General features: G+C 44.8%; 2 protein-coding genes across 7 annotated transcripts in view; both read right to left on the bottom strand.

Moving 5' to 3' along the window:
* mcf2lb (mcf.2 cell line derived transforming sequence-like b) overlaps positions 1-14,835 on the bottom strand; it is a 34,631-nt gene extending 19,796 nt beyond the window's left edge. Inside the window, exons 1-3 of one of the 4 annotated variants that reach the window (XM_030343441.1) lie at positions 14,198-14,835; positions 4,298-4,381; positions 2,650-2,764 (exon numbers count right to left, since the gene is read on the bottom strand). In XM_030343441.1, coding sequence (XP_030199301.1) covers positions 2,650-2,764; positions 4,298-4,381; positions 14,198-14,354 — 356 coding nt within the window. In that variant the 5' untranslated portion in view covers positions 14,355-14,835. Of the gene's footprint in view, positions 1-2,649; positions 2,765-4,297; positions 4,382-11,250; positions 11,967-14,197 lie in introns of those variants that run through there. The other 3 variants (XM_030343440.1, XM_030343439.1, XM_030343438.1) reach the window with 3 other exon arrangements.
* Positions 14,836-21,092: 6,257 nt separating this feature from the next.
* LOC115533563 (probable phospholipid-transporting ATPase IH) overlaps positions 21,093-26,399 on the bottom strand; it is a 38,645-nt gene continuing 33,338 nt past the window's right edge. For 2 of the 3 annotated variants that reach the window (XM_030344111.1, XM_030344112.1), the window contains one exon: positions 21,093-24,931. In XM_030344111.1, coding sequence (XP_030199971.1) covers positions 24,653-24,931 — 279 coding nt within the window. In that variant the 3' untranslated portion in view covers positions 21,093-24,652. The remainder of the gene's footprint in view (positions 24,932-26,399) is intronic. The other variant, XM_030344113.1, reaches the window with a different exon arrangement.

The raw sequence follows: 26,399 nt of genomic DNA, 5'->3' as shown, positions 1-26,399 counted from the left end.
AAAGGAAAACGGCAGTGGCTCTGAGGAAGATGGCTCTTCTTTATGAGGAGGACTGCGTTCTTTTGGACGCACCGCCCCTCTCACTGTCTCCAATGTCAACAGTACCACTGGTTTCATTTCACTGCACGCCATTCTACGTTTCTGTTGGTTCCCTCCCTTCCCTGTCGTCGTTGTCCCTCCCCTGGTCTCGCCGTCCGTTCGCATGCATTCAGAGGAAATGCACTGCAGGGCTTTGGGTGTGTATTGTGCTGGACACAGAGGAGGGGAGGAGAGGATAAAGGGGACAAGAGCCAATCTCCCTAATACACCCACTAAAACAAGGAGGGGTGGGGGTGGGCTGGGGGGGGGGGTCTCATGACAACAAACCAGTCCGAGGTTGGGTGTAAGACCTCCATATGTCCATCTGAGTTAACCACTGCTGATGCCCGCATGACAAAGAAGTGCATCCCACGTGCCTGCTGCTGAAAAATGGATGAGCTCACGTGAGCATGGCATGTTTTTAGAGTGGGAAAAGGCTCCACTGTAAATGTATTTAAAACAAAGAATTGAGTAATCACACCAAACCCACTAGAATATATCAGATGTTGTCCCACGAGGACCCACGAAGACTCCGTGACAGGGGGAGTTTCTAGGTCTGGTTCTCATTAGCGTGGATCACTTTTATCATGGGTGAATGGCTAAATAAGGAGAGGTACATGTCTAATAACATCCATTTTAATATTCATTGGATATTCCCCTCTGTTGGTTTTGGGAGGAGCGGCTGCTTGGAGGGTCGTCTAAATAATTGGATTTCTGGGCGTACAGTGTGGATGCCCTGCTGGCTGTGGGCAGGGATTTGCCTAATGGCAAAGTAGGGATGAAGGATATTTGCTGCATGAATACATATGCAGAAGTACTGGTGGCGTGACACACAAGTACACATACATACGAGCAAACACACACACACACGCACGTACACACACACTCACACACAAACCCCTCCACTGCTCAGGTTGCTGCTCAGGATAATAAAAAAAACAATTAAATAACCACCAGTAAATTCAATCATAGGCACAATACCATGTTAATATGGGGTTGTGTCCATGGAAGTCATCTATTCTTATCAAGTCCCAGTATTTTCTTTATTTTCGTCACGTTTGCCTGTGCATTGAGCCTCAAGGTCATTTCACACAGATGTTGGAAATTGTGCCAGGGTTGGGGCTCCCTCAGGTATCAGTGAGCATCTGTTGGTGAGTGGCCCCCAGCTGGGCCAACAGAGGGTCAGACACCTGCTGGGAGGGTCACCTTCCATATGAGCCGGTCAGCCTCCCCACTACTGTGGGTGCACAACGGGACTTCAGCGGGAGGGGACGTTTTCGCTGTAGCCTCATCAAGGGGGGGATCATAACCCATTATTAAGGGCTTGGGGGGTGATTATTGCAAGGTTGTTCTACTGTGGAAAGCTGTTTTCTGCTTGGATGCACAGAATATCTCCTTCCTCTGGTGGAATTAAAACGGCGCACCATTAAGCTTTTCATTCATTTCTTCTTTCCCAGCGGACAGTAGAAACATGAAACATGAAAACTAAAATATTTTCAACGTGATCACAAATGGGGGATTCTCTTTAATAAGGAAATTTGATTTGCATGTGTATAAATAGAAACATTTAAACCTATGAACAAAGAGGACACTGAGCTAACCCATTCAACACAAAGATGCTCTCTCTCTCTCCCTTCCTCTCCGATCCTTCTTACTTCCTAAAGCACACACTCACACACACACACGCACATTCAAATAACAAGCAGTGCGCAGCAGAACCGCCTGCATGCATTATTGAGGCCGAAACAGTCCGAAACACAGCACTTTCTATTTTTGAACAGTGTTTGCAGCTGCAGACAAGGTACGGAAACAAGGGGCCGGAGGGGAGGGAGGGAGTAGCTGGCTGGCTCAGTAACAAAAACATGAAGTGGATGGAGGAGGTAGGCACTAAGGTGTGAGGGCGATTGGGAAGTGTGTGCATTGTGTGTGTCCTTTCCCTTCCTCCAACGCCTGGTCTAGTCTGTCTGCAGAGGCCGTCTGCAGGAGTATGATAACAGTCAGGGGGGGGAGGACTGTTAATTAAAAAAAGTCCTCTCCGGAGTCCCTGCCCCCCTCCTCTTGTCGCCCAGCACTCTCTCTGGTGTCCGTAGGCTGGGGGAGGGGGGGTCTCTATGTAATGAAATGATAGTTCAATCTCTCCGTTTGAGCGGCGTGAACCTAAATGTATGGGCTCAGCGGTACCAAAGCACTGCGTGATGGTACTGCCACCTATTGGCCAGCCCCTCACACTGTCACTGCAGTGCCGCAAATACGCATTTGATTAAAATGTGCTTAGTCAATAGTAAGTCGGTTCTTTGGAAACACTCGCAACTGTCTCTGTGTGTGTGTGTGTGTGTGTGTGTGTGTGTGTGTGTGTGTGTGTGTGTGTGTGTGTGTGTGTGTGTGTGTGTGTGTGTGTGTGTGTGTGTGTGTGTGTGTATGTAATAAATACCGTGGGACTTGAAAGCAGCTGGTATTGAAATTATTATAGAATGTTTTGCTGATGAAGCAAGTGTGTGTGTGTGTGTGTGTGTGTGTGTGTGTGTGTGTGTGTGTGTGTGTGTGTGTGTGTGTGTGTGTGGATGATCTTACCTGGGTACACTGGTCAAGTAGGTAAGCACGTTGTGGAACTCTGTTTCCAAGATCTCTCCGAAAGCAGGGAATTCTGGGAACACGATGATGGGGCTGCCATTTTGTCCTCTGCCCCCTTTGAATTGGATGTTGGAAAGGAAGGAGAATTATAAGGTTTACATATCAAAATAAAAGTGGTTTAGAAAATGTATGAGTGATGATGAATGAAAAAATGTAGTGCTATCGCCCTGTAAAACCTTGTGCTATCTATTCCAAAGGTTGCTAATCTCTGGATTTAGAGATTACATTCCGCGTTATTTGATTGCCTTTTTCTCTCTGTACTCTTTATTAACAGGACACAGTCATTACAAGTGACACCCAAACTGCTATTTACACAGTTCATCACATGGGGGCACTGGTGTTTTTAGTAACAGCTCTATATATATATATATATATATATATAAAAAGAGAGAGAGAGAGAGAGAGAGAGAGAGAGAGAGAGAGAGAGAGAGAGAGAGAGAGAGAGAGAGAGAGAGAGAGAGAGAGAGAGAGAGAGAGAGAGAGAGAGAGAGAGAGAGAGAGAGAGAGAGAGAGAGAGAGAGAGAGAGAGAGAGAGAGAGAGAGAGAGAGAGCTGACGCATCAAACCCTAAAATATTTCCTCGCTTGATAGCTTTTCCCTTTCCTCTTGCTTTTTATAACTTACATACAATGTGTACACACAAACAGGCACACAGTCTTGATCCTCAGAGATCCGTCGGCCCATGCGATTGGAATATCAATCTGCATTTATCTTTCTTCCCTCTCATCGCTATAGCAACAGCAAGTGCACGGTCATGGTTTGATCAACTGCTTAGAGCTCTCTCTGCAGACTTGTCTGGGATTAACGTGCTTTCATAGCTTCTCCTTACATATTTGTTTCAGTTTGCTGACATTTTCAGCAATAAACTGAGCATGAAAATATTGAGTAAAATTGAAAGACAGGCATGAAAGGCTTGTCATGGAAATATTTCCAGTTTAATTTAGTTTAGAATTGTTTGTCATTAATCACCATTAAATGGGTTATTGGTTTAAATGCTTTTCTTACCAATTTCATATGCTATAAATATATGCTTTGTGTCCCGGCAGGACATTTATCCTTCGTCTTATCCTTGCTATCTTTGTTGTTTACAGGGAAAATCTAATTCTACACATAGTGGGCAATTAAATGCCCACTATGTGTAGTGGGCACATGAAAAATTATTATTCACTGCCAGTAAAGTGAGATAAACTGGTAGAACAGTAGATGAACAGTAGATTATCAAGCAGGTAGATCAAAAAAGGAGAAGCAACTGTATTCTCTAGACATACACCACAAATAGGCCCACGGGGGATGAACAGGATGCAAAACATTTAAGATGGAAATGGGACAATGGAAGATTTGAATGCCAAACTATAACTTAACAGTAACGCACACACACACACACACACACACACACACACACACACACACACACACACACACACACACACACACACACACATACACACACACACACACACACACACACACACACACACACACACACACACACACAATAATCAAACAGTCAGACAAGAAAGACAAGCAGAAAGGAGAAAGGCTTACAGGGCAGATAACAAGACAAAGGCAGACGGGACAGGAAGTGTCACCTGAAAGGAAGGCAAACTGCTTCCTGAGGTCAGGGGTGATGTCAGCGGCACCGAGAGGGCTGCACTCCTGCTGCATGATCTCATCTGGAACAGAGCAGTAGAAACGCACGTTAACACAACCACTGGATGTTCAAGGACATGCATGTCATCAGACATCCTAGACGCACTGGCTCCTTTACTCAAATCAATGTCACTGTGATCTTTCCCTTTCTCCCTTGGATACTCCTGGTTGATACTGTGTTGCTTGTATACCGATGGCCCATAATGTTGTACCAGTGTTCAATACCAGTGGCCAGAGGAAACCAGTTGCTTGGTTACCACCATTCCATAGGGTTTAACACTGTTGCTTGGTTACCACACGTCCATAGTGTTTTAACAGTGTTGCTTGGATACCATAGTATTTTAACAGTGTTGCTTGGATAACATAGTATTTTAACAGTGTTGCTTGGATACCACTGGTCCATAGTATTTTAACAGTGTTGCTAGGATAGCACTGCTCCATAGTGTTTTCATCGGGTTGCTTAGATACCAATGGACGAAAGTGTTTTAACAGTGTTGCTTAGATACCACTGGTCAACCGTATTGAACTCATTTATTATATCATAATTAGCTATCGCTAAATACCTTTGCACCATACGGTTTTTAATGGTGTTGCTTTGATACCACTGCCCATAGTGTTTAATGCCCCCTTTGCCCCTGCCAGCACGTAGCAACCACATACACTGGCAACTGGGACGTTGGCCGTTGCAGGCTACATAAACCCTGGCAACCAGGCCCAGCGATTTTCCAGACCCCACTCTGTGTTAAACAGATTAAAATAATCTGAGGTCAGGACCCATCCCCGAGGAGAGTAAGGAAGGAAACGTAGAGATGAGCCGGTACAGAAGAAGGGAGTGTTATTTGTTTGCATATTGTTGAAGCTGCTCAACAGAATTATTTGTCTAATGGATCTGTTGCAATATACTTACACCCTCAAACAATAGAATAGACAATAATTATACTGATGCACGCGACAACCCCCTGCATTAAAAACCAATCAGCTTGGAATTCATACTGAGGTTCCCTCAATCTTCTGATCAAGATAAAGAGGTGTTTCACCACAGAGTGCCACAGCAATACACTGTATCAGGATACTTAAATTTATATGGAGGGCAATATAAAACCAGTTTAACATGATACAGCACAACGACGGGCCAAAGTCCACAACTGGGGAAGCAAACACCAGAGCAGCATAAACAGATCGATGCAGCACTTCTGTAGACATAGTGGGGTTGTGTAGTAGCTATCAAATTACCCTCTGCCTCATACATCGTTCATAATGTCTGCCACACAGCCATAAATTGCACTCCATGCTGGAAGAGGGATCCCATAACTGTTCCTTCTCAAGGTTTCAACTTTTTTTCTCCCCACACCATGACTCACACAATGATGTGAATTCAAAGTCCATTGTATTTGTAAAGCCCTTAGTAATCACATTTATAGTCTCAAAGGGACTGCCACTCCCCTAACCTTAGCCATCCCTCTAAAGACCAAGGACAACTCAAGGAAGAAACCTAGGTAAGAAACACATAGGGATGGATCCCTCCTTCCAGGGATGGTTAGGAGTGCAATGGATGCCCTAACAGAAAGTCAACAAAATCACCTTGAATCAGACCCAGGATGGAGCCACACACAGAACAGCATTACATCGTAGGATCTCTGATGTATGAGGCTTTGTGTATATTTTTGATTCTTCAAACCTAACCTAACCTTGCACTACACTTCAGCTCTATGATATCGTCTATTTTGTGTTATACTAACATTATAATACGGATAGGCCTACATTAAGGAATTACTTACATATTAGGGCCACTTCTCGGTCCTAAAGACAGTGTACGACCTTAAGCAGTGACTACTTCTTACTATTTTCAGGTTTCAGTTTGCTTGGTTCGGTCCAAGGTCAGCATCTCTTGAGCTAGAGAGTGACACAGTGGCGTGTGAAAGCAGAAAATAGCTGAGTCACAGCCACTCGCATCAACAAACTGCAGTGTCATTTCTCACTGGCGTTAGACAAATAAGGCAATGGCTGGTAATTCAGGACATGGGCACCATGCTGCGGATCAACTAATACCACCTTAACGTCAAACGGCGATGTATTGCGGATTCGTGGTCTGGCGGAAAATGTTGACATTTCAGAGCTTTGTGTGTGTGTTAACACTGAGTCAACACGCACATATGGCAGCTGCTAGTCTGGAAACTAAACAACTGCGTCAATTCAGACAGTTCGGAGTCTAACTGTCTAACTCATCAGAGTCCCTTTCCACTGGATCCATACTCTAAAGCAGGGGTCAGCAACCTTTTCAACATGCAGTGCCAGTTTTTAAGTTCTTGTGAGTGTACCTTAAGCAACAATATATTAAATATTAAGCTGAATTATGACACAGCGACCAAAAACATTTCCAGAAGACCTGGAATTGTATAAGGATTTTTTTGTTGTTATATTTGCAACACAGGATTACAAATTATAATTACATATGTCTCATCTTAAAACACCACTTTCAGAAATTCATTCAGAAACATATTTGCAATGTGAGAAATGTAAAAAACGAGAATATATGAGAATGTTGGAACCATCCACATCATATCTTTAAGACATGTACAGCTTTGCAAAACCATGTGAAGGCGATGCATACAGGCCACTTGCAACAATATTTTAAATATTTTCTTCTCCATTACTCCCAACATAGGTTTAGGCTACATACTATTAATTGATCCCATTTCAGAACACCGATTTCAGTAACTCATTTAAACATATTTGCACTGGGAGGAAAAGCACAAAAAACAGAATAAAGTGCAAAAACCTGGTAGTAATGATTATGCTGCCGCATTGTGCGGTGAATTATTATTTTTTTTTACTCAAGTGTGCCAATGATTATGCTGCCACGTGCCAGCGGTGGCACGCGTTCCTAGGGTTGCCGACCCCTGCTCTAAAGCCTGGGTTCCGTAGACTTTAAAAAAAGGTATTAATCTACAAACGACAAAACCTTAATCAAGCTGTACACTACAATCATGTCTGCAAATTGAAAAATTGAAAATCATACATCACGTAATACAGTCAAACTGAAATGTAACAATGAATGAAATACAGATTGAAACAAATATTCCATGTTCTCAGAAGAGTTTTACCCAGAGTCTAGCAGGTACCTGTATGGCGCAGGTACTCCAGGCTTTGTGTAGGAGGCTTTGTATTCTGAGTAAATTCACACGAGTCAAGTCTGTCAGGTCTGGCTTCATTCCTGTCAGCACCAACCCCCGGCCACCCTTCCTGCGGTATCCTTACGGTGAATCTCTACCAATACTTCTTTTCATCCAAATCATCTATCTCGTCAGGCTAAGTATTGGAGTCATTCGAGTTCTCTGAGCGTTCCATCTGGAGAAGGGAACCTTTTCCCGGGTTGGTTTCACCTGTTCAGCCCTCCTCTCCTCTTCGCAGTTCAAACAAACCTCAAGGCCTCTTTGTTTGACAAGCTTATCAGATGACTGTTAAACTACTAAAAGTTTAGTAGTTCTCTCTCTCGTTCCTGGTCTGCTTTTGTTTGGTTTATGTTTTATTCGAGTAGGCTAGTCTAAATATGTTTGAAAATATTCAGGTACCAAATAATGAATAAGTTCATCATATTTATTCAAAGCAAAACAATTGTCAAAGTAAATAAATCATAATAACATTGTCGTTTTCATTACCACACAACCCACCAACACACTTAATAACAGCCTGCTCACAAGTCTTTAAAAAGTCATAAAATCAGGTAGTGCAATCACACACTCAACAACGTGCTCTTTTGTCAGGTGCTCATACTGTTTGTTTGCTTATTAATTTGAACTTGTAGGAAAAATCCCAAGGCCGCAAAGTTGTGGTTGCTCCAATAATATTGCCCTTGACAAGGAAGCGTTTTGAGTTTACTTTGGATTCTGTTTACAAAAGATAAAAGTTCAACAGCATGAAATGTGTTGACATTGTTTGGTCCGCTTGACCAAGTCCTGTGTAAACGTCAACCGACACGCCAAATGAAAAATGCAACGAAGTAGCAGCTTCCCCACTGAACTGGACCAAATCTTCAGAATTCAGGTGTGATCAAACTACCAAACTACCATTTGAGCTTCTGCCTCTACTTATGTTCTGGCCCTCCATCCAATAAGTTAGAAAACACTGGGCCCTAGGCTAAAATAACTGCTATGTCATCATCACTAATAATTGAAAACACATGCCTGTGCTAAGTTTATAACACCCAGACACAGACACACATATGTTCCTGCTAGCAGCAGCAGGTGGTGGAAATCGTAGCGTGACAGCAGGAGACCTCTGAACGCATGGCATGGATTAACCTAATCCACCCTGACCAGTCGCGCACACACACACGCCCACGGACAAACGGCTGCACTAACCAACCTTGATACCGAGGTGCGATGGCAATGCCACTCAACCCTGAAATCAACAGATCACCAGTCAGGACCCCGCAGCTCACTCCACTGCTTTGTTTCGTATTACTCAATCTCAACCTTAAATAACGCTATTTCTCTATTAGGAACTTTATCCACATGGCACAAGGTCCCAATGGATTTAAGTCAAGTACTAGAAAAAAGAACAGCTGCAGTCTAAAACACTTAGTCTGAATGCTAAAGTCTAGCTACTGCAACCTAATAAGTTGTATGTGCAACTGCTTCAACTTGCAAATCAAAAACGCATAGAGTTGATAGCATGAAGAACAGCACAGCTAGGGTTCATTTTCTGTAAAGTTCTGGTATATGATACTCAACAGCACCCAGCAACAGCTGCACCTACCACACAGTGATTAGAAACAGAAAACTGACCGATCACTTCTGTTATTTGAGACTCAGTTTCTCTCTTATATTGTATCATTGTTTTCAAACGTGAATAAAGACCCCCCTAAATAGAAAAGGATCATGGGTGTTTGTGGGGGTCAAACCGTGAACCCCCCTTCAACAGAAGGAAAGCGTGTAGAACTCACGCTAGATAAATGGACGTGTCTGTCACTGTTGTTAAGGCTGTGTCAGTAAAGGCCGACTGTTGCCTCCAGCTGGACTCAATGGTCCAGACCTCTCGGTCGCTCGTGCCTCAAGTCTTCTCTCTCTCTCTCTCACACTCACACTCACACACACACACACACACACACACACACACACACACACACACACACACACACACACACACACACACGAACACTTAACGGTTCCCACTGCCCCGCCCAGCCTCAAACAGCCTCACCTTATCCCCCAGCTACTCCCACACATATCACATCCAAACCCGCCAACCCCCACTCCCCAACTCCCCCAATCACTCATCCCCACCTCCTGCTTCAGCTTCTGAGGTTACATGAACTGGGAATTACCCAGAGGGGAGCCCTTGTTACAATGCTGAACAACAAGTCGCCCACTTTCAATGGCATCATTCGTTTCAACGTTTCCCACTCTCTACTCATTTATACTTAGAACTGCGCCGCACTTGTTCTGTTGTTTTCCCCCTCCCCTTCCCAGTTTCCCACAGTGTTGTACAGTTACGTTTCTGCCCCCGGGCTCTGGCCTTCCGACTAGGAGTGGACTAAAGTGTCGCTTGTCGTCGGCGAACAAAAAGACAGACAGCGAAACTCGACTTCCTTCACCCAGTTTCTCCGTTTCCTGGATGCCAAGTATCACCGTTCTCACTATTATCTACTGTGTGTATGTGAATAAGCGAGAGAGCGAGAGAGCGAGAGCGAGAGAGAATAAAATGAAATTTATTTAGCAGAGGACTGATTTGGAATTTCGTACACAAGAGAAAACCACGACCGTAATAATATGCTGAGGTAAACACGTACCACCTGGTTGATCATACACTAATTGGCTTTAAAGAGCTTCACAGGAATTAGCGGCCACCTACGCAAACATTTGTAGGTAAGGAGTCAAACATTAGTTGGTCACTCACCCACACACACACACACACATGCAGACCCATGCTTCTAGTGACACAGATTAGGAGCAAAATCTCGCTTTGGCGCGGGATGTTGCATTCGACCCCCAAAAGAACCTGCTGACACTAAATTACAGATGGAGACAGAGTGAAACAGTGACCTGGGGGCCTGTGTGTGTGTGTGTCCCACAGCCAGAGGACGAGTGTGGAGGATGATGCAGAGTGCTGGGCCGTGGGGGGTCAACCCTTTACATAAATATCAGATGAGAAGACAGGGGGTGGCAGGGCTTCAGATGAGGTTCAAAGAGGGCAATGTGCAGTAACCAGTTTAAGGTCAGATGTGAGGATGCTAATAAGTCTCCCATGAAGGTCCTTTGGCAAGAAATCATTTTAAGGAGAAACATGGAGGGAAATAAGGAGATTAACCATAATTTTGAAAACCGATGGAGTGACATTAGGTATATTACTGAGGATGGGCTCTGTGAATAACAGAATAAGGATGGATTAAAGATAAAGAGGGAGTGGGAGGTGGTTTAATTCAATAGAAATCCCACTCACCAACTCCGTCCTGCTCATTTCACAGACCCCACACAGCAACGTCAAATACTTCAGTGGCAAGGTTGATATCTTCAACCTTGCATAATCACATATCCAAAAAATATCTTTTTTGGCATCAGGTTTGAGTCTCTATGCAGTTAAGTATGTGGCCTTCCAACTACACTGAAAGGGATAGCTTGAGTAGGTTCCAGAAGCAGTATGCTAATACTGTCCTTCCGATTAGCAGCAGAAAAGCTAGACCGGAAGTGTCCTGCAGTAGGCATGGAGCCAAATGGGTAAAGATAACAACAATCACCTGCCAATGAATAACATGGAGCAGGTGTGACATCATACGGATTAAGGTCGGTGTGCACGTGAGGTTATGTAATGATGTACACACAGAGAGACATGACCAAAACAGAATCTCTTCAACGTTAAACTAACTCATGTTAGATGGATATGAGACACTTACGGTTCAGCCAATGGCAGCAGCGGGAAAACCTGTAGTATCTTTCGACCTCATCCAGAGAGATTCGCACATAGCCTTTGCTTTGCTCGATGGGACTCAAGCACACCTCCAGCGCTCTCTCCGTTGTCTCCCCTTGCCTCACTACTGCGCCCTCCTTCGTCCCCGTCCTCTCACCTTCCTCTTCCTTTGCCTGGTCTCCCCCCCAAAGTTTTTGCTCTATCTGTTCCTCGCCGAGCGTTTGCGGCGGTTCCCTGCGTGGCCCCGCTGGAAGGGTCATTGCCCTTCTGCCCAGCCGTGGGGCGGACTCTACGTTTGCTTCTGAACTCCTCTCCACTTCGTCCCTCATGTACAACCTAAAGCCCAGCTCAGAGCCCCTCTGATCCCATGCCACTACCTCCTCCACCTCCTCCTCCTCCTCCTCCTCAGTCGACTCACCTGAAGAACCTCTCATCTCCTCCCCTCCCATCCCGCTCACTACCCTACTGCCTTCCAAAGCCCTGTCTGTTCCGCTGCTCGTCTCCGTGAAGATCTGATCCATGCCGTTCCTGAACTATCTCCGAGGCATTCTGCCTCAATCTTTCACCTCATCTGCCCATTAACACACACACACACACACACAGGATCTAACCCCCAGTCGGTCTCTAAGGCTATGTGTCTGACTGCAGGTGCGCTATAGCCTGTAGCAACTCTTAGACTGAGGGCTTCCTCTTACAACTTCGGGTTACCTTCCCAAATAAACAAAAGCTTGTGGACCAAGACCACACCCACTGTTCCTGTCAGGCCAAATACCCTTTCCCCTGTTGGGAGAGCGATCACCTGAACCCTCCCAGGTCAATAGGACATCCTCCCACTTTTGACTCTCTAATCTCTCGAAGCCTATCTAGCTCTTGGAGTGCACGGTGTGTCATTGACAGTAAGAGCTTTGCATGTTGCCTTCTATTCTGTTTTTGTAACTGCCTCACTTGATTTGAGCGTCCAGCTGATTCGGTTGTCACTTTCTGGATGTATTTTTGCACTGCGCAGCTTCAGGTATTATATTTTCTGCGTTGTTTTGATTCAGTAGCTCGGTAGGCGTGCGAACAACGCAGTCCATTCTGCCCGCGCTCATTTACCTAAGTCAACGGAGGCTCGAGTCCAAATTGGCCTTATCTCAACTGATCTGGTGGCTCTGAACAAAGAACCCATTCTGTCTTTTCAAACGCGCTCTGAATCCCCATTTGACCATTCATGGACTGCATCAATTCAAAGCTGCTGTTCTTGTTTACACCACTCAAAGACTCCATTCTTAGGAATCCTCTTAAAATGACCTAATTCTGATTGAGCCTATGAGATGGACACTGTCCTTTTGTGAGTTAATTTCAATTGATAAAAGCTGACATTTAGTGTATTCCGTTGTACGACTGTCCCCCCAAATTTTGTCCAATAGTTGCCAACTAGGCAAGACAAGTGTGTGGTAGTGTCTGCCTGTGTCCTAAGGCATGCACGTGACTCTATATATAGCTATACTTGGGTTCAAATGTGACACACACACACACACACACACACCTGCTGGGGCATGTACGTGCACTGTTTAATGGGATCAGGAGCACAGTGTTATCAGGGTTGTAAACCTTGAAAGCGAAATACTTCGGCCATTGGCTCAAGGAACGCCCTAAATTCACATAAAAACAGGGGTGGGGGGGGGGGGGGGGGACACTAATTAACACACAGTTTCTAATGGAGGAAATACAGAGGGATGATTTAGAAAGCATACAGTCCATTGACGGACCATGACGTGTCCATTCACTGTAAACCACTGATTCATAGTTTCCTTCGAGCCAAACGGAGGCCGTGGTTCAGGATTACCATGACAAAGGGGACTTAGAGAAAGTGTGTGCAATGTTGGCAACCCCTGCATGCAGGATTGATTACGTACAGCAACACTGACGGATCCTGCTGAAAAAAGATGCTATAAAACTCATGTTCGCTTCTAAAGTTTTACCAAAGTAAGAAAAATTTAAAAAAATGTTTTCCTTACTGTCTGCTAAACAAGAAAACTATCAACACAGCAGTCTGAACTTTGGATGCATTGACCTTATGGCTAACGACTTTAGCAGAGTTGGTAGGAGGGGAGGCAATCACCCTCTCTGGCTATGTCCACAGCCTGCAGACGCTCCTAAAACTCAAGACACTGAACGCAAAAACACACACAAGTGGTCACTTACAATTAATTAATAACAGATCCCCACATTATCCAAAGGACAGATGAACGGCTAATGTGACAACCAAACATCAGGTAGAAAGAAACATGTTTCCAGAATGTTTAGACTCACTGGGCTTCAGCGGCACGAGGGGCATCAACGCCACGCTCTCACGCTTCGACGCGATGCTCTTGCGCTTCCTCGAAAACATAGTGATTCTTCTGGTGGTCCTCCTCAAACTGTTTCAAAGCACCAGTTTGACATCAAAAATGTCTGACTCTTATCACAAATCACCATCACTCCCTCCACCGCACACCTTCCGCTGCTGGTACGGATGGAATCCCAGTACGCAGCGAAAGATAAATAAACTAGGAGAGAAAAAAACGGATTGCTGCAATGTTTGTGTTATAGAGATAGACAGTCTGTCTATCTCTAGAGTTTTAGTCTGTTCAGTCTGAAACTTAACTGGTAACTGAACAAACTGTCCAGTTTTGTACTGCTCCCCCAAAGGCTGCTTCACTCTATTGGTGCAGTTGTGCTTGTGCACACAAGCCCACGGACTTGAAGAGAGAAAGCGACACACATATTTGGGCGTCCACATAGACACTCCCCCAGTAAGCAGTGCAGGGGGTGCCCACAGGAAAGGGTCTGTGTGTGATTATCTTGACTCACTGCCCTAAGGAGCTCCAGCAAGAAAACCTAGCCAAAACCCCCACCCACACACAAATGAGAATGCACCTGCAACACCTGCACAGTGGCATCAATCTTACCTTCCCATTCTCTCCAGGAGTTCCTTCGGCTGGACGGGCTGAAAGAAAATGTAGGGGCCAGCCCAGTGATGTCCAGGTTCTGAATCAGCTGGCTAAGCCGGTTCATGATCCGGTACGGTGCCTCACCACCATCGCGAAGAAAGTCATTCAGCGACATCAGCCCGAAGTCTCCTGGTCGCACGCAGTTAACACAAAAAAATGAAATGCTATACTCTGGCTCATTCAGTCTCCGGACCAGCCACCACCGGTTCTGCAGCACTCCGCTTCACACAGTCAGAGGCTCCTGAGTAAGTGTAGTGGCTCATCAGAGTCCAGCATAGAATCCTCCTCATGCATGTGTAGCGCCTGCTTGGGCAGCGAGCCAGGGTCTCTGGGCTAGATGAGCCTGGTGGTTGGAGGAGGTGGAGGTGGATGCCTCCTCAGGAAGCATTGGAAGGAGAACGCTACAGTGTTCCAATCGCAAGCAGAGCGAAATCACCCAGAGAGAGAAGACCTGAGCCCCACGCCAGCACAAGCACCGGTGACAACGTGCTCACTGCGCTAGCTAGAGGTGAGGCAGTCCTGGCTATGCACTGGCAGACACAGACGCACACACAGTGGTACACACTCTCCACCGCATGCACTACTCAATGCTGCTACGCATTGGTGCCACACCAGAGCAGCATATGCACCACTAGGAAGAGAGCAAGAGAGAGAGAGAGACAGCGAGAGAGAGCGATAGAGCAAGAGAGAGCAAGCGAGAGGGGGGGAGGACAGGGGGTGTGTGTGTGAGAGGAAGGAGGAGGGGTAAAACAGGGGGTTGAGCAAATCCCCTTCTGCTGCTTGGGTTAATTATATCGGGATGCGCCCACACTAATCTGCCTTTTTTTCCTTTTCTTTGACCATCTACTATTCCCTCTATCATTGCACAGGCAGTAAATACATTGGGTATTTTAAAGAGCAAGGTCAAAAGATAATGACAACAACCTTCAAAAACAACAACACTATATGGCTGTAGACTGTGGATAGCTGCGGGTAAATGACCAAGAAAATTCTGCAGATAACGTAGGTTAGATGTAGCACCGAGCAGCAACCACAAGCAGGAGGCTGCTTGCTAGCCACGCTGTGTTTGTGTGCTGTGAGTGGACCATTGTGGCGGCGTTGTGCGGTTCGAGCTGCCAAGATCCTACTTGCATGGTGCAGGCTTAGAATAGAGCGGGGAGCAGAGCTGTTCTCTCTCACATACTGATGAGGGACTGCGGTCTCCATCTCTATCTCTCCCCCTGGTCTCCCCCTCCTCACCATCCCCTTTTCCTTCGTCACTGGTTAATCATGCTAGCATGACGCTGCCTTGACAGCAGCTCTCGACTTCCCCACCGGCAGCTACGTCCACAGATGTTTATCAAATCATCACCTTCATGCTTGTATGGATCACGCGCACACACACACACACACACACACACACACACACACACACACACACACACACACACACACACACACACACACACACACACACACACACACACACACACACACACACACACACACACACACACACACACACACACACAAATTCTGGGAAGAACAACATTTCCCATCTGGGACTGTACATAGAAAGCACTAATAAAACCATATCTAAAACAGAGCAAAACCTCTGGTCTTTGATCATAGCACTGCAGTAACAATGACAATGGTTTGGATTACATTCCTGTTGTGGAGATGCAAATAGGCTGGTGGAGATGGAGGCTTAACATGAGACACAAGACCATGAAGCAACGGATTCAAGGACACAAGAATGACATCAAGATGCAGCTTGAATGCTAGCAAAGCAAAAAGGCACTTGAATGACCACACTTTTAATTCCTCCTGGTCCTCAGCTGACTGGCTGGGGGCTTAGGCTAACCTTCACCCAATCGGGCTTCACACATGCTCTCCATATAGCGGGCCATGTCCTCAGAATAGATCTGCACACCTGCTTGGTTATAAAACAGTTTCCTGTTTACCATCATCACCAGATAACACTCGTATGCTTTACTGCTTAACCACCCTGAGACATCTGAACTGGTTCTTATTGAGGCAGGGATGGGCCGGAATAGCATTTGTGTGGGTCCATAGGCAAATAAAAGGACTCACATAGGCCTTCTGGTCATTGTGGCTAAAGCCCACAGGCTTAAAGCGGACATCCGACTCCTGGTGAACAAGGCAATTTTAATAATATTACACTAATATTATTAAATTGGCTAGTGGGTCTCTGCTGGGCACATGAAGACGTCCGTGCATGCTGCTGTGATCTCTCTAACTGAACGTGTCACTTTGATAGGACAGGAAGTAGGTCAGAAGGAGACCAGAGTTCACCAGAGCCAAACTAATGCAATGCATTTACCCTGCAGATTGCATCCATTTACTGCTTCAGTACTGCACATACAAAAAAGAAAAACAATATTGTGCAATGTCATTTGAAAAGTAAAAACAAAGATAATGTTACATACAAAATATACATTTAAAATCTAAATCAATGACAAAAAAAAGTATACCTGCTTTCTAGTTTCATGCGCTTTCTAATTGATTTTAGCATTCATCTAAAAAGGCTTGTTTAAAAAAGTTGGAAGTACATGTAGTTATTCAGATTCAATCCCTTTATAGCATACCTCCCTGGCTCTGAATTCCTCCAAACTCTCTCTGTCTTCCTCACTCTTTCTCCCCCTCTCCTGTAGTGCTACATTTCCTGTCACCTGGGATCAATGTTGAACACAACTTCCCTTCCGGAGTGGCCTTTAAATGCCTGGGCACATTTTTGTCTCTGTATCTCACTCACAATGGTGTGCAACCAAACGTGTGACATTGTATGTTTAGCACTTTGAAAGGTATCATGTGAGTGAATTACAGAGGGGACATTATTTTAAACCTGCACTAAGCCTGTTTTCCCAATCGCAGTCTCTGGCGGCATGAGTTGTAGCTACAGTTACAGCTAAACGTTTTTCAGCCGAGAATCACTGTCAGGCAACAGTGAAACAAAATAAAAAAATTGTGGAGAAAGAATCCGTGGATGGATGTGTGTACTTTATTCTCAAGCATCTTTGTAGTTCAGCTATCTTTAAATGGGGTAGATAGGTGCAGAAATATTGTAGGTTTGAAGCTTTTTTTTTTCTTGCTCTTATTTTGTCAAGCAAATTGAAAGGTTCAACGTCCAGTTGAACGTTTTATAAAGGCGTAGCGACAGCTGCTACATCAAACAATATGACTAAGAGCATAGGAACCACAGGCAAGGGGGTCTGTGTGGTCTTTGACATTGGACTTCTAGCTCAGAAAGAGCACGCCATACAACATAGCTTTTATTTTTACACGACGCTGACTCAACCCTATTTGCATCACTGACCTCACTATATATCGACGAGTTGCAAATACATACGAGGCAACACTGTGTGTGTGTGTGTGTGTGTGTGTGTGTGTGTGTGTGTGTGTGTGTGTGTGTGTGTGTGTGTGTGTGTGTGTGTGTGTGTGTGTGTGTGTGTGTGTGTGTGTGCCTTCTACAGCATCTGTGTGTGTGTATTAAGTGGATAAAGAATTCCTCTATAAGTGGATAAGAGAAAATTTGGAAAAAGCAATTCAACTATTGGAATTAGATTATTGGGGATTAAAAATAAAGTTATTTTAAATACTAAATGGCAGGGTATCACGCGTAAGGGTTTAACCTTGAATGTCAACCAAAAGCAAACTGTACAATGTGGAAGAACTGTGGGAAGAGCTCTGGGTGTGTCAGAATCATGTCATGTTTGGATTTTGATTTCCAAGCAACATTTCACACCATGCAGATTTAAGATGTGTTAATCCAAGAATAAGAAACAAATACATAAAATAACACGTGTCAATTAACTGAATATGTCTAAAATCTTTCCAATTAACCCAGAGGAAACTGCCTTTGACAGTCTGTTTGAGATCACCATTGTGATATCTCTTCCAGGGAAACTACAGTACTAGCCAAAACAGGTGGTTAAATCCCTAATGTGCCAAGTTTCTCTGTAGGCAATGGGCACCCCACCCTAAATGCCTAAATCCTAAATATTCCTAGATCAAATGTATCCAAAATGATTTGCTGTACTCTCTCCAGTAAATAACAAACATTGCAGCAATAGTCCAAACACAACAGAGGTGTGAACATGGCACTGTAAGTGATGTCAGTGAATAAGGTGTGGATCTCAATGATATCAAAGGCATAAGACATCCTACGTACTTGATCAAATACAATCATAAAATGTAACAATAAATCGACTGTGGAATATCATAGATCAACTTGCCAATGATGTCACAACTAATTTCTCTCATGGCCAACATGTCATTTATTTACCCAATAAAAGCTAAAGCATATGCAACCAATCTGCATAGAATTGAGTGATCATGGTGAAATGTGTTGCATGGCATGAAATATAATGCGTGTTCCTGTCACTGTCCCCATGCAGATCCGAGTGCTTGAACTCAGCAGCCATGCATGACATCACTGTGCAATACCTCCTCTTCTCTGCGGAATCGAATAATATAGGTTAAAGCAATAACACTTAGTCAGCGTATTGTCGTCAGTCACCCACCTATGCTCTTGCCGACGGTCCTCAGACTCTCCAGCAGCTCCCCAAGGGCCATTTCCTCCGTGTTCATCCATAGGAACATCCTCCAAAGGGCCAGCGGAAGACCAGCTGTCCAGCAGCCAGCAGATGCCTTAGCGCGAAGAAGAGACAGCTTGCCTGCTTACTTGCAACCGAGTTCTAGAAGAGGGACAGTGGACTGACGTGATGGAGCTGGAGGAAGAGGCTGGGGAGCAGGGGGTGGTCTGCTAGGTACACGACCCCAGGTTGATGAGAGGAAAGCAGGTTGGGAACCTGCCGTTCCTTCTCGCTGGCTGCAGACCCTGATTGTGGGAATGTCCTACTGAGGGGAGGTGTTGCCAGGGCGATGATGGTAGGCGATGGATGGAGAGGATGCTGCGAACGAGACGATGGGAGGAGAACTATGGCTGCCGCTGACAGGTCCTCTGAAGAGAGGGATGCGGAGCAGTAGACGGCTGGCGAGCGAGGGGGGGGGGGGGGGAGTGTGCGGATGGGTGGTTAGGGAGGAGCAAAAATCGCTAACGGCTCGCACACATTCACATGCACAATCGGCCACTGTGAATCTATTATGATGCAGACATGTGGAGAGAGACGGAAAGGGAGGGGAATTCATTAGGTAGCTTTTTTTGCATCGATGCCAGTGCAGCTTTTATCCAACAGTGACCTCTAGTGTGGAGAATAGGTATGCCACATTTAGCCTGTCCAGTAGATGATCACATTCCGAAATCAGGAGATAAGCATCAGAAAGTGTTTAGATGCCTGGGAAGCCTTTCACACATACAAGGTTATTTGTGGTTTGTTGGTACTATAGGGAGCAAAAATGCAAACTTCAATACCTTATGTTGTATTTTTAACACACAGAGTCAGAATTGTTGTTCAGATGTTCATGATGTATTTATTCAAAGACTATAATTTTCTGGGCAGGAACATCATAAAATTCACACTGTCCTTTTTTTTTATCAATGCCGTGTGTGCATTGCAATGTGTGATGTAATTCGTCTGTAATCTGTTCTGATACATCTGACATTGCTTCTACACCTTTTGACTTTCACAAAGCGCTTCTTTGTTGTTGTTGCTGTTATAGTTATCTAAGGAACCCACAGGTAGGGTTCTCCACATAACATAGTGACGAACAACAATGGAGGTAATTGAATAGAGTGGATGTATCAAATCAACTGGATAAGTCTTGCTAAACAGGGAGATATGATCTTTCTTGTACCGACTATCAATAACTTTCTGGAAAGAGAGAGGTAATGGACACTCAAATAGAGCGGAACAAGGTCAATAATGAATTGGTTCAGCTCTAACAGAAAAGGATGATAGCCGTGCCCGGCCTGAACTGTTGAATGGCTTTTTCAACAAAGAATTTTGATCTCAATGCTCATGTCTCCAATGAGTATAGTCAGAACGCAGAAAATGATGGGCCAAAAAAGGCAAAGGAAAAAATCTCAAAAACAGACATTGATTATTCTGAAAATAGCGAGGCCAACGATTAGTGTCTAACAGAAATGAAAGAGCTTGAGATGATGTTCCTTCAAGAAAGGTGACAAAAGAGGCAGAGACATGAGTGACGATTGAGGTTTGAACTCCCACATAACTATACTTGAAACGCCAAGTATAAATGGAAATATTATCATGGTCAGAATGAAACTGAATGAAAATTGACTGCAACTGAATGACAATTGGCTGGTTAATGCTGCACAGTGAGTATATTACCCTGCATATTTCAATGAGATTAAAATTGTGGTTCCTTTATAAAGGACAGTTTGGATTTAAATTGCTGACTTCTTTGCGAACCAAAAGTTTATTTGGACCGTTGCTAGCATAAAAGTCCAGCGTTAAATTTAAGCATATTGTAACTTTGTGTTTCTAAACACAACATTTCCTGCTCACCCATGTCCAAAATGTTGGGTCATCTTGGTATTTCTGTGGTAATTCGGATAACACACCTTCTTGTTGTGAGCCCTTCTGCTCCATTCTCTTCAAAGGCATCCATCTTGAATAGGCTATTGATTTGAAGCCTCGCGCGTTGAAATTCAGATATTGTTTCGTTAGGATTTTTTTTTTAGAAGAAATGTGTAAACAAATGTATGGTATTATAGCCATTAAATAATAAAGAAATGTAACAGCGAGGACTAGTGAGATTACGTTATGTCAGTGAATGATTGACTTAATGCAAAATACTAATGTCGGATTGAAATGTTTTGATTATTTATACCCATGATCCCAATACATAATTTGTATAATGAATAAGCCTACGGTTTGTCCAGAGTAAACAATAACAAAAGAGAATATCAACATATTGGACACATATAGACAAGTACAGCTTTATTTACAATATAATCTAATTGGAATTAGGCAACTGTTGAACCATTACAATTTAGACAATTATATGGAGAGAACCCAAGACCTTTTTTATTCATTTTTTATTTTGCTTCCTTAGTACAGGCAGAATGACAATACAGTGATTTGCCCTCATTCGCTACAGATATGCTGACAGGAAAAAGTCAACAGATGAACATAATTTTAAAATTTTCATACAAAAAAAGTTGTCAAAACCTGTTTAGTAATACAAACAGTACTGTACAGTACTGAAGGTATGGGATGCAGTTCGCTCTACGCTGCGACTGAGAGCACAGCCATCCAACGCGCTCGTTGAGCTCAGCAGGTGACGTCACGAGCACCTGCCGCGGTTGCGCCGATGGGCTTAAAAAAGCTGTTTGACATTCCAGTAAGCAGAAGAAGGCTGGTGCAATTAAAACCTATTGGACGATATCTGACGCCTATCGAGACAGTTCATTCCTAGTCAATTTGGTCACACGTACATTTGTTTTAGCTCACTACTACTATTCTTAGAAAAATAACCTGTGAGGACAAAGTGAACACTTATATAAACCCCAATATGTGAACATTAGGCCTTCTTTTTATATATCTATATAACTTTTAGGGGATAAACTAATCTGTTTCATAAAACAAAGTGCGTGTAGAACTATTGAGCTATTCTCATAGGATGTATTTTGTTCTCGTTTTGGATACAAACTTGAAATACATATTCTAAATAAATAGTGTTAAAAATAGTCTTATCTCCAGGATACAGAAGTGTGCAAAATAAGTATTCACAACCGTGGCCAACATAAATAACACAAGAGGACGAACTGATTGAGTCAACAGTTACACCTTGGACAAAAAATGACAGTGTGTCGTGAGTTGGGACAATGATTAAAAAAATAACAATGAAAAATAATATCTATACAGATAGATCTATATGGTCTTTGAGTGATCTGAGTTCCACCATTGCTCCGCGGTATTAAAAATAGACCTTACAACATGGTTGTAGTGGGCTTTTGTTCTGTGACATGCCACCTCAGGGGTGTACAGTACGGTATGGCCGTAACGCCATAGTGAGGTGAAACACTGCATAACAAGCACCAATTTCCCTCTCGCTCTCTCTCTCTCTGGCTAACCTCTGAGGTCATAGGTTGTGTCAGGTCGAGTGGAAAAACAGAAACCAACGGAAAATCGAGTCCGGACCTCTGAACCCTAGAGCAGTAGTATTTGCAGAAAGGAAACACAAACAAAATGGGAGCGGCAGACAATCTATCTAAGTACATGGTTTTGCAGCTGGCTGGATGTTTCTTGACTGCGGGGCTAACGTTGTGAGCAGCACACACACACACACACACACACACACACACACACACACACACACACACACACACACACACACACACACACACACACACACACACACACATATAGAGAGGGTTCAGAGTCAGACATACTGTCTAGCTCTCTCTACTCATTGAGACAGACAGACAAGCTTTGGCCGAAAAGGACTCTTAATGCTAGAAATGTAGAAAAGAGCGTCGTCTACAAGCTACAATCTTAGGCTGGAGGACAATATGGACACATCAGTTCCACATTCCTTCTTCTTCTTCTTCTTCTTCTGAGAGTTGATTGTGACGCCGCTGATTCAAGCCTCCCATCCTCCTTCAATATCCAACCTCCCCTCCAATCCTTACTCCATATTATAATGGAACGGCCAGACATCATCAGTAACCGTCATGTTATTATAACAGTTATTATAACAGTGTATATAAAAAAAGGAAACAAGAAACAGAACGAGCAATTCAGTATAGATAAAGCCCCTCCTGATACGAGGAGCTTGACATAAGCATTCTTAGGGGAACCGACATCCAACATTTGCAGCACACAGCAGCAAGCATACACATACAACCAAGTGACAGGTTTAAGCACAATGCAACAAATGACTTCAAGTCATTCCGGACATCCACGTAGCAACTCTGTCAGCCTTGACAAAAACGGCCAAAAGGAGCTTCAATCCAGCATGCGCCCCATGAACATTAACACACGACTGCAGAAACCCTAAATGGCCACAGGGAGGCAACATTGAGCAGTATACGTTCTCATTGTTATTGGAAAGGGGGGGTTGGGAGATGGGGGGGGGGCGGTGTCATGGTGATACAGTTGGTGATGAATGACGCCTGCGAGCGTGAGGCAGGGGAACAGCGAGGGGAAGAATAGATGAGCCGCATGCAACACACAGATCAAGCAGCCTACACAGGCAGATAATGTGAGCGAACAGAGATGGGCTTAATAAGAGACGACAACAACAAAAAGCATGGACGAAAAAGAGAAAAAGGGACATCGCGTAGCTGAACATACGTCACTGGATGATCGGCGTACACAATCATCGATGCTCGACTCGCAAAAGTGGTCAACGAATAGAAGAGTAGATATTAATTCTATTGAAAATAACAACAAAAAAAGCATGGACGAAAAAGAGAAAAAGGGACATCGCGTAGCTGAACATACGTCACTGGATGATCGGCGTACACAATCATCGATGCTCGACTCGCAAAAGTGGTCAACGAATAGAAGAGTAGATATTAATTCTATTGAAAATAAATGGGCCTCTTTGAGTTAAGGCAGGATGGTTAGAGAACGTGTACATCCCTCTCTTCACAGCTTGTTCCCTACTGAGCTGATGATGGGTTATGTAAGGCTTCTTTGACACCTCCAACTCTGTCTCCTTTGGCACCTAGCCTGCTGCTGTGGGGTGACTGTAAGGCAAAGGTGTGTCAACAACAACAGCACAATCATACAGTATACAGGTACCCAGAGGGACACCTGCAAACACACACTCACACACACTCTCTCTCTCTCTCTCTCTCCCACAAACACTCCCACAACGACGGGGCAGACCCCAGGATGCTGCTTCTACTTGGCCGGACCACAGACGTAAATATTTGTAATGGTCAAAAATGGTTAAAGTGAAGTAGACAGGGGATCAGGACAATCAAAAAGGAGGTAAAAGAGAAGACATGGGCCTAACTGTTGACACGTTGACATGGGTGAACCACAGATATTCACGGGATGGTTCCCCCTCGGTCCTCTCGAAACAGCAGCTGCTTTCAAGTAACTTCACGTAGAATAGATAGCTGGGCGAGGAACAGGAACATACCGACAGGGGTTGGACCCCAACGGGGGTGTTGCCGGATGGTGTGAGTGTGTGAGAATGGGAGGCCAGGGCCCTCGTCTCTAAAGGGACGGCCAAGCAAACGTTGGCCAGAGAATGCACATGTTGAGCTCCGTGTGGGTAGGGACGTTCCATGCTTTTCGCCTTCCATGTGCGGGCACGGAGTGTGGCTTATGTGTTGTATTGCAGTTTTCCGGGTATATCTATTTATACTCTGGGGTGAAAATTAAAAAAAGACCTTGAAAACTCGGATCCCAAATCGGACATCTCACGAGACGTTGGTGAGAAGCTTGCGTCCGAACGCATGGACGCCATGTCTCACCGGTATATGTGTGTGTATTCGAGTGTGTGCGTAATTGTTCGTATTTTTTGCATTTACACTGAGGTCTCGGGTCCCGGGGCGTAATAGGCGAATCCGGCCCCTGAGAGACGGAGGACGCAGGGGCCGACGGCGGAGCAGAGGTCGGGCCCCCCTCCCTTGGGCCGCTGGGCCAGGAGCAGTTTCTGAGGGAAGGGCTCAGGCATTCCCAGCGCCGACGTTTCCGGGACTCCGAGGTGGATTCGGGAGGAGTCGGCGGCGTGGCCCTTCAGTAAGCGGTAATGAGAGGGGAGCGGGGTTGAGTCTGCCGGGCCCCGGGTCAACTTCTCAGTGCCCTGCGGAGGTCCAGTGAAAGAGAGAGAGAGCGAGCAAGAGAGAGAGAGAGAGGGTAAGATATTGTGAACCTCTGGCTGTGACAAAAGGGAACACAAAGCAACACCAAAGAACAACAACAAAATGGTGGAAAGTGCCAGATGGCGGCGCATATAAATGGGACGAGAAGATGGGCTGGATGCACAGAGAGGTACGTTCAGAAGGTGTATCTACAGCCCTGGTTTCACGCAAACAGTCAACAACTAAAGTCCTACCATCTGAAAGTTACACTTGTGTTTGCTCGAGTCATGCTTATAAAAGGATTCCTCCCTACCGTTCCTTGTTCCAACACTAGCTGGCGTCAGTGTTGCATAAGAACTACATATATTGTCCAGCGATTGATTTCGGTACCAATGCAACTTTGTATTATATTAAAATTACCGAGGTTTGTGGCATCAGTGCTGAAGCGTAGGGACAGCTAGTAATCCTGATAAGCAGGATATAAATACCATAATTTACAAGTCTGCAATGACAGCACATACAATGAAAGCACCACCTGGTATGTTCAGACAAGCCTGTATTGAAAGCCCCTTTACACAGCAGTTAATAGAGTGCACTGTGCAGTAATACTCAATCTAGAGAAAAAAAATATATTTTTAAGCATTGGTACCAAAAGTGTTGAGCAAATGCATTGCAAACACATTCTTCTATATTTTCTAGAGCACATTAAATAAAGTGTTTTTTCCTTAAAATCCAGAATTTCAGTTTTCAAGATCTCACGTTTTGGCTTGTTTTCGAGGGGCTCAGAAAGTTATACTTCTGCATGCCACATGCAATAACAAGCAACGCAATTCCCCAGAGTCGGGGTCTACAGCCCAGAAGCCAGACATGTCGGGGTACAGCCAGATGAGGCTCGTCCCCCATTCTTCTTCACCTCAACGGCCCGGGTCCCAGCATGCCAGCCGGACCCCATGCAGAGCAGACTGGAAGCGACGCTACGACCCCTCCCCCCTCAACCCCATTTCCCTGAGGGCTGTTACCATGGTGACCCTATCCTGCCTGGGGGCGGGGAGGGGGGGGGGGCAAAGTAGAAGAGAGGCGGGGCGCAGCTCTACCACCACCACCACCACCACCACCTCCCCCCCTGCCTCTCTCTGCATGGCAGGGCGGGAGCCTCTCCGCCTGCGGGATCAGGGATCACGCAGACCTCTGGGGCCTCCCACAGCCTTACCTTCAGTGGATCATAGTAAGCAACATGTCATGGTTCTCTGCCTGGAGGAGGCTTTACCACTGTGATAGGCAACAGTGAACACACAGGGAGGTGAAAAGTGTTCAGAGCACAACCCTACAATGATTCAGATTTGTAGCATCATTTTATTCCAAAGGGCATGTCTTGTTTATCTAAGACTGTCTACCACTATACTGATGACGAGAAAAAAAGTATACATTTGACTTTATATTCTCGAATCAAGCTTGGGAATCCACAGCTAC

The sequence above is a fragment of the Gadus morhua genome, chromosome 20 (genome assembly GCF_902167405.1).
Source record: "Gadus morhua chromosome 20, gadMor3.0, whole genome shotgun sequence".
Lineage (NCBI taxonomy): Eukaryota > Metazoa > Chordata > Actinopteri > Gadiformes > Gadidae > Gadus > Gadus morhua.
This window is presented reverse-complemented; position numbering and strand designations above follow the sequence as displayed.